This window comes from Dreissena polymorpha, chromosome 4 (assembly GCF_020536995.1).
Source record: "Dreissena polymorpha isolate Duluth1 chromosome 4, UMN_Dpol_1.0, whole genome shotgun sequence".
Taxonomy (NCBI): Eukaryota; Metazoa; Mollusca; class Bivalvia; order Myida; family Dreissenidae; genus Dreissena; species Dreissena polymorpha.
Window position 1 is genome coordinate 97,089,668 of NC_068358.1, and position 14,907 is coordinate 97,104,574.

Consider the following 14,907-nt stretch of genomic DNA (forward strand, 5'->3'; position numbering starts at 1 on the left):
TTTGAGCAACATTGACACCAAAAAGTGCTCAAGAGTTGAAAAAGAAATAACGTTCGCAATTTGTTCAAATAAAATTTTGGCATATATGATGCTGTCAGGTAATCTTGCCCAGTTAAGGGTCAATTGGTTTAAAAACATGTTCTTTTATAAATTGACAACATAATATCTAAATTTATTATGGAAATAATAAATTCATGTGCTTATTAACACAAAAATATCTGATTAATTCAATGAAGAACTGTCTGATTTGATTTCAAAACTTAGATAACATGACTCACCTCATTTGCAAACTATCACAGTGTCCGGTAATCTTGCGCACTTTCTGTAATGACCTCGTTTAGGCAAAATTGTACACATATGGTGTCCAATTATTGACAAAAAAACATTCCAGAAAAATATTTTTAAAATCAGTTTGTAAAACCATTGAAATTAAATGTGGATTTCTAGTGCAGTTTTTGTTCACTACAAATCAACAAATAATATAGTCACTAGTAATAGTGTACAATTAATTTTAAAAAAGTACAGGTATGCGTGAAAAAAAAAAGTTTATGCATAACGGTTTTGATTTTACCACGATCATGCTTCCATAGTTTACAGAAAATATCAAAACTAGGCCATTGCGCATGCGGAGATCATACCAAATTGGTTTGACACAATGGTGGGAAATAATGACTACAGGAAATAAAGGACTATGTCAGTCTGATGCGATATATTTTCATGGCCAAAAATACCATAACTGATCGGATATTGTGCAATGGAATGCTAAATTACACGTTGGATTTATGAATTCCTAATTTAAAGTATGAAAACGCGAAAGACTGCAGGGAATTTGTGATTCATTAAGAATTGTTCGTAAGTGGGCCAGTGTTTACGATGTATAGGGATGACTAGCAAGTTTATTGTTTATCTAACAGTTACACAATTTACCCCCCGCACGGATCGTTATTTGACCGCGACAAAGCAGTCCCTTAATATTGGTTGCTATAACAACACACTCGTGCCTATTCGCGTGTGCCGTAAGTAGTCTAATGATTACATGAATGATGATAATTGATTGACCATCCGATAATTGCGGGTTTTTGGCAGACTGCATGGTTGAAGAAAGTCGGCAAAAATAATTTAAAAAAAACTAAGTAAATCAAAGGTCTATTAATTACGTAGATCCACTATACAGTCCAGCAAGATTTGTCAGTTTGTTAATCCACCGATACATGTATGAGTAACACACATCTTATATAAACTGGAATCACAGTTCATTTTTTTATACTAACAAGTCATAATACTACACATAAATATTGAGAAAACACATTTCCTCGATTAGATATAAATTATCCGAGTAGAATTAAATTGCTACGTCATGACCTTCGACATTGCAAATGGCGGACGTACTGTAACATTCAACCCGCGTTAAATTCAAAGCTGGCAATTCAAATTAAAAGTAATGGGGATTCAATAATGGAGAAAGCATTAACTGGATTTAACAAACTTTTGATAAGGTTTGTTAAACCAGATAACAACAAGGAAAATTTGGATTATTAAAGTAACAGGTAAGGCATTATTAAGTGTACATATTTCGGACATGTATAGTATTCGAATAAACATTAATTGATATACTAGATGTTCCATGTATTAAGATTGTGTTTTGTTACAAAAGCAGTCATAGGGATGATGATAATATAATGACGATAAATATGTGAAGAAAAGGTGCTACCGGTACATATCTTAAATTACTTAAATGTGTTAAATGACTTAAATGTGTAAATGATGAAGTAGATTTTAATGAGAATTTATTGTTTTTACAAATAAACATAGTTAAATGATAGAAATAATAAAAGTTGTGAAATGAACATGTTTTGTTGCTGTTGTTTGCACAAACGTCTCCCTGATTTTCAAAACTTCTCCCTGTTTCAGAAAAAAGGAGAAGTCACTTCTCCCTATTTTTAAGGCCTAGGGTAGTCCCTGGATAGCTATTTCATATTTGGCATGCATGTGTATATGGACAAGGCCTTTCCATACGCACACAAATTTTGACCCCTGTGACCTTGACCTTGAACTTAGGGTCCGCGTTTAGGTTTCGAAATCTGCGTTTAGGTTTCAAAAAAAGCCCATAACTTCTATGTCCCTTGAGCTATAACCTTCATATTTGGTATGCATGTGTATATGGACAAGGCCTTTCCATACGCACAAAAATTAGACCCCTGTGACCTTGACCTTGAACTTAGGGTCCGCTTTTAGGTTTCAAAATCTGTGTTTAGGTTTCGAAAAATGCTCATAACTTCTATGTCCCTTGAGATATAACCTTCATATTTGGTATGCATGTGTAAATGGACAAGGCCTTTCCATACGCACAACAAATTTGACCCCTGTGACCTTGACCTTGAACTTAGGGTCAGCGTTTAGGTTTCGAAATCTGCATTTAGGTTTTCGAAAAATGCTTATAACTTCTATGTCCCTTGAGATATAACCTTCATGTTTGGTATGCATGTGTATATGGACAAGGCCTTTCCATACGCACACAAATTTTGACCCCTGTGACCTTGACCTTAGGGTCCGCGTTTAGGTTTCGAAATCTGCGTTTAGGTTTCGAAAAAAGCTCTTAACTTCTATCAAGCGTTTATAGGGGGCATAAGTCATCCTATGGTGACAGCTCTTGTTTACACATGCCATTTTTTCCAAATCCCAGGAGCTAGTCCCCATTCCCACTTCAAAACAAAAAAACAACATTTTTTTAAACAGCAATTGGGACATTTTTTAGGTCAATGATTTGCCAGTGCAGAATGGGTTGGACGGTAACATTAATGCCATCACTCAGGGGGTTGGAGAGCTGCAGTTTGAGGAAGATGAAGAAGACCAATTCTATATAAAGGACCTTCCAAAACATGCCTGCGCGTAAGTTAGTTACTGTTTATAGCAGTCACAATATTGAACAGTCTTGTTGTTATCAAAGTTATCAAATTCTTCTACATTCTCTACATTAAATTGCTTTAGGAATTGTAATGAAAAACAAATTTGTCTGTAACTGCTTGTTATTACATTTTGATGACAAGTACATTTGAATGTCATTTTGCCCACTAAATTGTGCTTTGTATCCTAAAAAATCCAGATTTTTTTTAAAGAGTATGTTTGTTATAGCTTTAGGCTATGTGATCTCAAACAAATTGCCAATACATTTATTATAATCAAGGTATATTAATAGGCTATAATCAGGGACAATTCTTTGCGGCTAGACTCTATTTTTGTTTGAAAAATACTTTATTTAAGCAAAGCTTTAACATGGAACATGTTGTCACTGATAAGCTTTCGCAATTCTTGGAATTATGCCCAGTTTTCTCAGTGCAGTGCTCAAATTTGTTTTGCTTTGTAATGCTCATCTTGTTGGTAATGAATTTTCATAAATATTCTGTCTCAGATACTGTGGCATTCATGAGCCAGCCTGTGTAGTGTACTGCAATACAACCAAGAAGTGGTTCTGCAATGGCAGGGGCAACACATCTGGAAGGTTTGTCTAAATTAGTTTTATGACTTGAATAACTCTTGAAACTCATAATTACACTACTACACAAACACTGTTAACTATAAGTTGTAACATGTGAAACATGCAAAAGAGGCAGATAATTGACATCTAATTGTAACCTGCTGTGTTGCATATTTTGGTTTATTGTTTTCTATTAACATTTGTCAATTTTAATTGACAAATGTGTAAAGATGTTGATGTATAATCTTCTAAAAAATTAATTTCTTTTTAAAAGTCTTCATAATTTTATCGGGCACTTCATAAATAAATCATGTATTGGAAACTCATACAATATTCTTTCAAGCAAAAATATTAGATTGCAAACTACAAGATCTACAATGTATAATAATTGTTAGCTGTAAAACTATTTTAGCCATATCATCAATCACCTGGTGCGCGCTCGTGCTAAGGAAGTGACACTGCACAAAGATGGACCGCTAGGAGAGACAGTGCTGGAGTGTTACAACTGTGCCTGCCGCAATGTCTTCCTGCTTGGCTTTATACCTGCCAAGGCAGACTCTGTTGTCGTACTGCTGTGTAGGCAGCCGTGTGCTACACTTAGCAACCTGAAGGACATGAACTGGTAAGTGGTTTGAAACGTGCAAATAAAAATATTCCAATTTTAAGAACAAACAATTCTACAAATGAATATAGCATATTTTTTGTGATAAGAGTTTATTTCAAACCAGTGAAATTTACCTTGATTTTTAGCAGAGGTATTATCATAGCCAGCTCGTTGTCCGACGTCCGCCATGTGCTAAAACCTTAACATTGGCTCTAAAATCAAAGTGCTTCCACCTACAACTTTAAAACTTCATATGTAGATTCACTTTGATGAGTTCTACACGCCACACCCATTTTGGGGTCACTAGGTCAAAGGTCAAGGTCACTGTGACCTCTAAAAAAAAATAATCTGACAAGCTTTCATTTATTCAAAACTGCACCCGTAGCCGAGCGTGGCACCTGTCATGCGGTGCTCTTGTGTTCATTTTCTGATAAAAAACGTAATTTAAATGCTTAAAGGTCATCATCAGATTAAATAACTATTCATACATTAAATAGTGGTTGATTTATAATTCCTTTTTAACTTTTGTATGGAGGGTTGAGTGTGAAACTGTTTATATTTGCAATACCAGATACTTTAAGTTCATTAATGTCACTAGAACCCACTTAAACACTAGATGATTTAAGCCTTGTTCCTCGAAGACTGGGTTTAATGGATGTGCGTAAAGTATGGTCCAAGATGAGCCTGTACAGATAGCACATTCCAATCAGGGTCAACACTTTCCGCTGTTATGGTATTTTCCGTTAAAGGAATCATTTTTTAGGCGGATAGTGTCGTTGCTAAAAAGCCTGTATGGACTCATTTGGGACAACACTATAACACGCATTGAGTCCAGTTTTCCCAGAACCGGGTTTATTTATTAAACGAATCCTGTTCTCAGGGACCCGTCCCAGTGGCAGCCCCTGATCCAGGACCGCCAGTTCCTGCCCTGGCTGGTGAAGGTGCCGGCAGACCAGGACCAGCTGAGGGCCCGTCAGATCTCCGCGCAGCAGATCAACAAGCTGGAGGAGCTGTGGAAGGACAACCCTGAGGCCAGCCTGGAGGATCTGGAGAAGCCTGGCGTGGATGAGGAGCCACAACAAGTCCTGTTGAGGTACACACTCCATCATTGTGTGTGTGTGTAGTGATTGATCTACATCTTGATAGTGCTGCTTTGTGAACTTATGTTAGTAGAACTTACTCAGGTTTGTTTGTTTGTTTTTTGCAAAATGTTAGGGCAGAAATAAGGCCCCATTCACAATCTTAAAAATTTACACATGCCTTGCACTATCATGCTTAGATATATGCTCATTATGTGTGTCATTCATCACTAGTGTCTGTGTTGAGTGAAATATAATGCGGACATTTGGGTTTTTTAGACACATTTCTAGTTTGTAATATTTGCTTATTGTTAACCTAGCCCTGTATTTTTAGTTATTTGAGAAAACAGGGTTAAATGCTTGTGCATAAAGTGTTTCACAGATTAGCCTGTGCAGTCCGAATAAGCTAATCAGGGATGAACATTTCTGCCAAGACTGGGTTTTCTTATAGAAGAGACTTTCTTTTAACAAAAAATTCATACAAGCAAAATGTGTCGCCCTTGATTAGCCTATGAAGACTTCACAGGCCAATCAATACTTTAAGCACAAGCATAAAACCACATCTTCCCAAAGCTAGGCTCATTTCGAAAGTTGCCTGTGTCAGGTATGATGATGCGTACCAGTACCAGAGCATCTTCGGTCCCCTTGTCAAGCTGGAGGCAGACTATGATCGCAAGCTGAAGGAGTCCCAGACCCAGGACAACATCGTGGTGCGCTGGGACCTCGGCCTCAACAAGAAGAGGATCGCTTACTTTAATCTGCCCAAGGCAAACGATGGTGAGAAACATTTAGTAGGAATCTGTCTGACTTTTGGCAAGTTAAAATTTCAACATTTAGTTCCATCTTTTTTTACTTCTGCTCGATTAAGATTTAAGTGTTAGGTTTGTTAGGATGATCACAAGTCTGTTTTCTGGGAAAAGCTAGTGCTTTGTGAAAGACAGTTAGTCTGGAGCAGAGCGTTTCTTACCAACCCATGCCAAAGACAACAAAATTTTAAGTCATGAGGTTCGATAACTTTAAAAATTTACTGGACCTCTTTTCCATGAACAATATAAAATGCTTTATATAGTCTATTTTATATCATGATATTCACAATGTTTTATTACAATTCTTAATACAATAAAATAACAAATAAATTTAAACATGTATCTAATATGTGGGTTAACTTTCAATTAAAAGTCAAGAAAGCTTTGTGATTTTTAGCGAAGCTGTTTTCGGAGAAAACCCAAGCTATTGTCATAGCCAGCTCGTCGTGTCGTATCGTCCGCCGGCATCGTGCTAAAACCTTAACATTGGCTCTAAAATCAAAGTGCTTCCACCTACAACTTTGAAACTTCATATGTAGATGCACCTTGACCAGTTCTACACGTCACAACCATTTTGGGGTCACTAGGTCAAAGGTCAAGGTCACTGTGACCTAAATAAACAAATTCTGACAAGCTTTAGCAGCCGAGCGTGGCACCCGTTATTCGGTGCTCTTGTTTAATATACATTTTTGCTTTCACAATAATTGAAACAGCCACTTGTTCTGACCTTCACATCAAATCTTGACACGGAACAGGCAACTATCGTGTGGTTCCCCGCTTTCGAGTAACGATCATTGAAACCTGTAAAATTAAATTCATCCAATCAAAAACTTCTTGTGTTTCCATCACAAACAAGTTGCAATGTTTGACTCGTTCTAAGAATCGCACTTAGAGTTTGTTATGTCACTTTATTTAAAGATAAACAATCTATCCAAGTTAAATAAACATAGACCACTCTGTATCTTTTTGACATATTCCTAGTTTGGTTTACATTTGTAAGCAAAACAAAGTTTTACATATTTTTCTTGTTATTGAACACAAGGTCCGACAGTTTATGAAATAATAGGGGACCTCAGCAAATTGTATTGGAAATGTCCGAGGTCCAACGTCTTTCACATGGAATGCTCATATTCAACATAGGAAGGATCTTAAATATTGTGTTGTACCAAAGCAACATAAATAATGTTACTTTTACTAAGGGTTTTATCTCAGACTCATAAGCATGCTCTTGTATGGCAGTATTTCATGGTTATTTCAGAGATGAAGCTGATGCATGGAGATGAGTTGAGGCTGCGCTACATGGGGGAACTCCACAAGCACTGGTCGGGAGTGGGGCATGTCATCAAGATTCCTGACAGTATCCTTAATGTGGCTCACCACTCAGTCTGGCTATCAAATGCAGCGGCACTGGCTCATTAATGTATACAATGAAATCATTAATTTTCTTCAGCATGAAATATTTAGTTTTCAAAAAAATGATTATTTTGTCAACACATGAATTCCCCCATTTTCTGATTTGTTTGTGTTACTTGTCCACGACTAATTGCGGTTGGAAGAGGGGTAACTTGGGAGGTGGGAGCAGTGTATCACAAGCCAATTAACTAGTCAAGTGTAATAAGAGATAGTAACTGGCCCTTCTCTTTGCATGCTAATTAACTAGTCCATTGTTATGACTAAAGGATAAGTGGGACTGAATGACCCTTAAAAGTGTTTAAAGCAAGAAAGCCATTTTCAAATTAGTCTTATTTATGTACAATCACTTCCAACCTGATGACAATCTTACTGCTATTGTTGCCATTATATGAGAAGGCAGAATCTTTCAATAAAGTGTTGATCACACATTATAATCTTGTTATTGTTTTTATTGCCTTTCATCTGCCATGTGTTGGCTGTTAAGCTGCAACATTGCTATTAAACACTGTACACACAATGCAGGGTTTAAATTATAGTTGTATACTTTGTTAGATGTTTGGGAAATAACATTTGATATATAATAATCATAAGACACATCTTTCTAAAAAAAATGTTGTTTGGAAATTGGGGAGAACAATATAATTTCTTTTTGGAATCAGGTCAGTCTGCTTTTTGATCAGGTCTTTTTTACTGCCTTTTCTAAATAGCAGAAACAACCCTGCGATAAGTAATAACAATTGGCGCTAATTCTCACTATTCTACCTGAACCTAGCAAACGCTATTGATACAACTTTACTGGATAAGGATTTTACAGGAAATGTCAAGTGGCAGTTATGTACACAGTATAATTTACTCCCCTTTGTGTAATAACCAAATTGATCTAGATTGGGAAACAAATGCAGGATGTATTTTTTTATTATTGTGTGGATATTAATGTATTTTCTGCCTACTGTATTTCAGTCTCTTTTTTCAATAATTCTGTACAAACTTATATTAGTGGATTGGTCTTCTGATTAAATATAAGAAAATGTATGCCTGGTGAATACTAATGGTTTCACAGTATGTGGTTTAGGGGTAAGGGTATTCCCCTATAATGAAGGGGGTCAAGGCCAGTAGCCAGATATAATGTAATTTCATGTCTTTTTCATACTGCATGGTCATGCAGTATTTGATTTGATTGCACAATTAAATGAAACAAATGATGGTCATATCAAGACAACCTGTTGCGTGCAACAACTTTGTTGCTTGATTAAATGTCAATGTCACAATTGTGAAATAGGTTCTATGTTTAACAATATGTATAAAAGACGGGTGCATGCATGCTGCGTAAACTGTTCAAATTACATCTGACATATGTCTGGACTAATTTCTGTATATTAATGTGATATTTATTACCCTTATACAAAGCAACCAATGTAGGAGTTAAGTTAAGTCTTTTCTAGTTTTAGAGTATTCAGAAATTTTGGGCAGTGATACATGTACTTTATGAATAGACTTAAAACTAAAATAAACAACATTGGTGGCAATTATCTGTAAATATTTCTTGGAAAACTAGGCTTCTACTTGTTGGTACAGTGTCTTCCCAGATTTGCAAGTGCAGGCTGTACAAGCTAATTTGAGAAATACTTTTTGTGCAAGCATTAATTGCAGAACGAGGCAAGCAAATTAGTTTCTGTTTTCCTTGACAACATGCTCAGACCACAGTGATGAGATTGCCATAGAGCTGAAGAGTAACGCTGGGGTTCCCAGTGAGTGCACACACAACTTTGTGGTGGAGTTTGTCTGGAAGTCCACATCTTTTGATAGGTACGTGGTGCTCATTGTCTGGAAGTCCACATCTTTTGATAGGTACGTTGTGCTCATTGCCTGGAAGTCCACATCTTTTGATAGGTACGTGGTGCTCATTGTCTGGAAGTCCACATCTTTTGATAGGTACGTTTTGCTCATTGTCTGGAAGTCCACATCTTTTGATAGGTACGTGGTGCTCATTGTCTGGAAGTCCACATCTTTTGATAGGTACGTGGTGCTCATTGTCTGGAAGTCCACATCTTTTGATAGGTACGTTGTGCTCATTGTCTGGAAGTCCACATCTTTTGATAGGTACGTGGTACTCATTGTCTGGAAGTCCACATCTTTTGATAGGTACGTTGTGCTCATTGCCTGGAAGTCCACATCTTTTGATAGGTACGTGGTGCTCATTGTCTGGAAGTCCACATCTTTTGATAGGTACGTTTTGCTCATTGTCTGGAAGTCCACATCTTTTGATAGGTACGTGGTGCTCATTGTCTGGAAGTCCACATCTTTTGATAGGTACGTTTTGCTCATTGTCTGGAAGTCCACATCTTTTGATAGGTACGTGGTGCTCATTGTCTGGAAGTCCACATCGTTTGATAGGTATGTGGTGCTCATTGTCTGGAAGTCCACATCGTTTGATAGGTACGTGGTGCTCATTGTCTGGAAGTCCACATCGTTTGATAGGTACGTGGTGCTCATTGTCTGGAAGTCCACATCGTTTGATAGGTACGTGGTGCTCATTGTCTGGAAGTCCACATCGTTTGATAGTTACGTTGTGCTCATTGTCTGGAAGTCCACAACTTTTGATAGGTACGTGGTGCTCATTGTCTGGAAGTCCACATCTTTTGATAGGTACGTGGTGCTCATTGTCTGGAAGTCCACATCGTTTGATAGGTACGTTGTGCTCATTGTCTGGAAGTCCACATCTTTTGATAGGTACGTGGTGCTCATTGTCTGGAAGTCCACATCGTTTGATAGTTACGTGGTGCTCATTGTCTAGAAGTCCACATCGTTTGATAGGTACGTGGTGCTCATTGTCTGGAAGTCCACATCGTTTGATAGGTACGTGGTGCTCATTGTCTGGAAGTCCACATCTTTTGATAGGTACGTGGTGCTCATTGTCTGGAAGTCCACATCGTTTGATAGGTACGTGGTGCTCATTGTCTGGAAGTCCAAATCGTTTGATAGGTACGTGGTGCTCATTGTCTGGAAGTCCACATCGTTTGATAGGTACGTGGTGCTCATTGTCTGGAAGTCCACATGGTTTGATAGGTACGTTGTGCTCATTGTCTGGAAGTCCACATCGTTTGATAGATACGTGGTGCTCATTTGAATGATCTGCAGAATAATCAGATACATTTTGAATGAGGCTGCAACACAGGATAATACCCTGGAAAGATTGTTATCAATTTACTGACAAGCTTTGCATCTGCCTAGTACTTTTATTCAACAATTTTTTAAGGCTCAACATTCATATTCAATTATAATATATACAGTCAATCTTGTGTCAAGAGACCACTCAAGAGTAATCTAAAGTGGTCTCTTAATAAAATGGTCTTTAAATAAAAAAGGCCATTCTGGAAGAATGCTTACCATCAATTTTAATCTATATGAAGGATAATCTCTTTTGTCCACAATGATTTTAACTTTTATAATAAAATGAATATAAACACAATACATAAACAATATTTTACTTATAATGTGTTTTATTTTTTCACTTATTATAAATTATCATTTATTATAAATGAATTGTGTGTACATATATATTTGCAAAATCAACATAGACAAGGAAAAAAATTTCCTGAGAACAAAGAATTTAGCTAAAAATGTGCTGAGAAACGAAGCTAACCAGCCAGAAGAAGCCTTGAAACGTCTCAATTCCTAAGTCGGACGCAAATCTAAGGGTCTGAGCACAAATGAGAGGGCCTGACACAGGCATTCTCCTCGTTGTTGCATCCTTAAACCACGTTAACACAAGATCATTAATGTCCTCGTTCCTCTTGCACCTCGTGCGTTTTTTTCACCTGACACATTATTTTCCACGCCTTCAAGCACCTCGGCTTTACGCTTAAGAATGTTCTGAATTTGAGTTTTACCGACTCCAAACTCATCTGCGATTTTACGTGCACTTTTACTCTTTGACAATTCCAAAACCTGAATTTTCTCGTACAACGTTAACACTTTTCGTTTTGACATTTTAATTTCTGCATGTACACTTATGGAAATCTGACTCGATTATGATATGAGCTGAAAAAATTAAAACATGTCAATTAAAAACAAACAGACCTGATTGGAAAATTTATTAAGTAAATAACAATGTGATTGGCTAACAAATATCTACTAATTAGCATAATTACAAATTGGTAATGTACGGATTTCGACAGATGTTGCCGATTAATAGTTTATTTTCCGCTCTTCTCAGGAAATGTTTGTCGTGTACAGTGCATTGTTTCTGCACCTGTTATCTATACTCAAGAAAAATCGGCGTTGTCTCATAACGTTGCACATAGTAAACTATTTAATCTGTAGACTGTGCGTAATACGTTCCTCTATTATTCAACTCAATAAATTGATACGCAGTCTACAACAATACCGGTCAGAACCGGTCAACGAGACAAAGCATAATCATAATTGTTGGTGTGAAAACAAAGCAGAGGTGAAACAGTACATCTTATCGGCTTAGATAAACAATTAACACGGATTTGTCCCTAAAAGATCAATAGATTAACCACTTTTACCTCCTAGTGGTCGCTTAATTCAAGATTCGGACATCAAAATACATAATAATCAGCTGTCACTGGTCGCGTAAGACAAAAGTCGCTTTATACGATTTCATTATATAGCGAAAAAGCTCCGTGGGATTTCAAAATGGTCGCATAAGACAAAGGTCGCTTGATACAAGTGGTTGCATCCACAAGATTGACTGTAAAAGCATTAAGTGGGAATATGTGTCCTGTATGCTGAGAGGGGATTTAAATTTATAACATTAAACCAAAAACACAGAAAAGCCAAAAATTCATTCCTAAATAAGCTTATGTATATTTATCATATTGTTTCCTTTTTGTACTTCATATAAATAAATGTTCTTATGAAATAAGTAAATCTTAATGATACGCACTCTTGGAAAACGAGGCTTTATACATGTGTACTAAATGTCAATACTTTCTGCCTATATTGTGTTGTAAGTTTAAAGGAAAAATCAAGTTGGCTTTAAGTGTCATCTTGCACAGGCTAATCTTGGGTAACGCTTTATACACATGCATTATGCACGGTTTATCCAAAGCAACATTCATATCTAATCCAGTTCCATACTTCCTGCGTGTGTTACAGAATGCAGGCGTCCATGAAGACGTTTGCAGTGGATGAGCTCTCTGTGTGGGGCTATATCTACCACAAGCTGTTGGGTCACGAGGTGGAGGATGTGGTCATCAAGTGCACGCTGCCCAAGAGGTTCAGTGCCACCAACCTGCCTGAGCTCAACCACTCCCAGGTGTACGCAGTGAAGACAGTCCTACAGCGACCTCTCAGTCTCATTCAGGTGTGGAATAGGTCGCTTAACACTGGGGAAATGCTAATGTTTATCAATCAGGATTTTTTGGGGGAAAATGCAGCTTAATGCATGTTTATTAACTCTTTTTTTCACCGTTTTTGGAATAAAGCTGGTCCCTTTGGATTGGAAAAAATCATGGCATTTTTACTAAAATTGGGAAATATGTTTTATTAACCAGGTTTTCCGAAGAAAAAAACTGGTTATTAGATTGGCGAATGCGGGCGGGCTGGCTGGCGGAACAAGCTTGTCCGGGCCATAACTATGTCGTTCATTGTCAGATTTTAAAATCATTTGGCACATTTGTTCACCATCATTGGACGGTGTGTCGCCCGAAATAATTACGTCGATATCTCCAAGGTCAAGGTCACACTTTGAGTTCAAAGGTCAAAAATGGCCATAAATGAGCTTGTCCGAGCCATAACTATGTCGTTCATTGTCAGATTTTACAATCATTTGGCACATTTGTTCACCATCATGGGACGGTGTGTGGCACGAAAGAATCACGTCAATATCTCCAATGTCAAGGTCGCCACGACTAAAAATAGATTTTTTTTAGAAACAAACTTACAAAGGGGGTTAATTTTGTTTGTTCATTTCAAAAGTTCAGTTTGAGTTGTCTCCCTTTATCAGATTTTTTTTCACAATGAAAACCTGGTTTTGTGACAATTTTGTCCCTTGTTGTTGTTTTGCTAACAAATGCTTTCAAATTGAGAATAAAAATGTTTTCAATATTATATTTACTAAGGTTCAACTTAAAGAGCCGGATGGGAGATGAACTTAATGTTTAGATCTTAATAAACATTGGAAAACTTAATTTTTTTATGTCCCATTTGGAAAAAATATATGCTTTTTTTGCCATTTGGAATGTCCCCTTATTTGAACGAAAAAAAAAATTAATTGTTGTCCTAGACTATTTTTCACCTGGATTAGATTTGCGTTAAACTAGACTTTTATGCATAAAATCATCAAAGGGAAAAGTGTCATCCCTAATTAGCTCGTGTCATACCTGATGAGCATGTGTGGACTGCAGTGTTTGGACAGTGTATTGTTTGTACTGCAGGGTCCCCCTGGTACTGGCAAGACTGTCACATCGGCCACTGTAGTGTACCACCTGGCCAAGCAGAACAACGGTCAGGTGCTGGTGTGTGCTCCCTCCAACATAGCTGTGGACCAGCTCACTGAGAAGATACACAAGACTGGACTCAAGGTAGGTGGGCTTACATGGCGTTATGAAGTTCTGAAAATAATTAAATAAATGAGAGGAGTTTTTGTAAAAGGGGCTGAATGCATGTGCATTTTTTTGTTTAAAGGAGGTATCTTATCAGAAAAAATACAGTTAAGAGGGAAAGTAAAGTCCATTATAAGCCTGTGCATACTTCACTATCTAATATAGGATGACACTGTACGCACATGCATTTAGCCCCGTTTTTCCAGCGTGAGGCTCAAATAGAACAACAGCAATTGAGAGGAACATTAACAGCATTCAATGTGTGCTTATGTCCTGAAAAACAAAACTAAGTCTGTCCAACTAAAAAAAGCAAAGGAGATTTGATGTATGAAACGATAATTTAAATATTATCTGTTCTCATACATAACAGGGCTTAATGCATGTATTTAAAGTGTTGCGCTCTGCACAGGCTAATGAGGAACTACTTTTCCTCCTTGACTGGATTTTTGTTAAGAAGAGGCATCCTTCAAACGAACAAATACCATACAATCGGAAAGTGTTTTCCCTGATTAGCCTGTGTGGACTGCACAGACTAATCTGGGGTGACACTCTACGCACATGAACCATGGTTTTCTCAGAGTGATGTTTGTTTTGTTGCTAGGTTGTGCGTCTGTGTGCCAAGAGTCGTGAGGCGATCGAGTCCCCAGTGGCCTTCCTGGCCCTGCACAACCAGATCAGAAACATGGACAGGTGAGCACTCACTACAGCAGCCTCTGTTTGTGAATGTGGTCCACTGTAGATTTTATTTGATATGTCACATACCTAAACTTATTTGATAGATTGGAATACTTCATGAAAATACTTCCTTCAAAGTGAGAACACCTAACAGGTTGTTCCAGTTTTATTAATTTTATATTTTTGATTCCCCCCAGTGTTTTTAAAAGTGGCAAAATTCACAAGTTTTACCATTTGGTATAATTTTTAGTATTAACAAGTTTATGGTAAAAATGAGACATTC

The 14,907-nt window shown here is 37.3% G+C and overlaps 1 protein-coding gene and 1 long non-coding RNA gene across 2 annotated transcripts in view; both read left to right on the top strand.

Annotated features, from left to right (window-relative positions):
• LOC127877722 (regulator of nonsense transcripts 1-like) overlaps nt 1-14,907 on the top strand; it is a 35,833-nt gene that overhangs the window by 4,418 nt on the left and 16,508 nt on the right. Inside the window, exons 2-11 of the mRNA XM_052423877.1 lie at nt 2,756-2,889; nt 3,410-3,499; nt 3,888-4,097; nt 4,960-5,172; nt 5,763-5,935; nt 7,223-7,321; nt 9,075-9,183; nt 12,502-12,709; nt 13,782-13,928; nt 14,551-14,639. Coding sequence (XP_052279837.1) covers nt 2,756-2,889; nt 3,410-3,499; nt 3,888-4,097; nt 4,960-5,172; nt 5,763-5,935; nt 7,223-7,321; nt 9,075-9,183; nt 12,502-12,709; nt 13,782-13,928; nt 14,551-14,639 — 1,472 coding nt within the window. The remainder of the gene's footprint in view (nt 1-2,755; nt 2,890-3,409; nt 3,500-3,887; nt 4,098-4,959; nt 5,173-5,762; nt 5,936-7,222; nt 7,322-9,074; nt 9,184-12,501; nt 12,710-13,781; nt 13,929-14,550; nt 14,640-14,907) is intronic.
• On the top strand, nt 10,241-10,473 carry LOC127877731 (uncharacterized). The gene is made up of 3 exons (XR_008048593.1): nt 10,241-10,317; nt 10,360-10,401; nt 10,444-10,473. It is a non-coding gene; the product is annotated as an uncharacterized LOC127877731 (long non-coding RNA).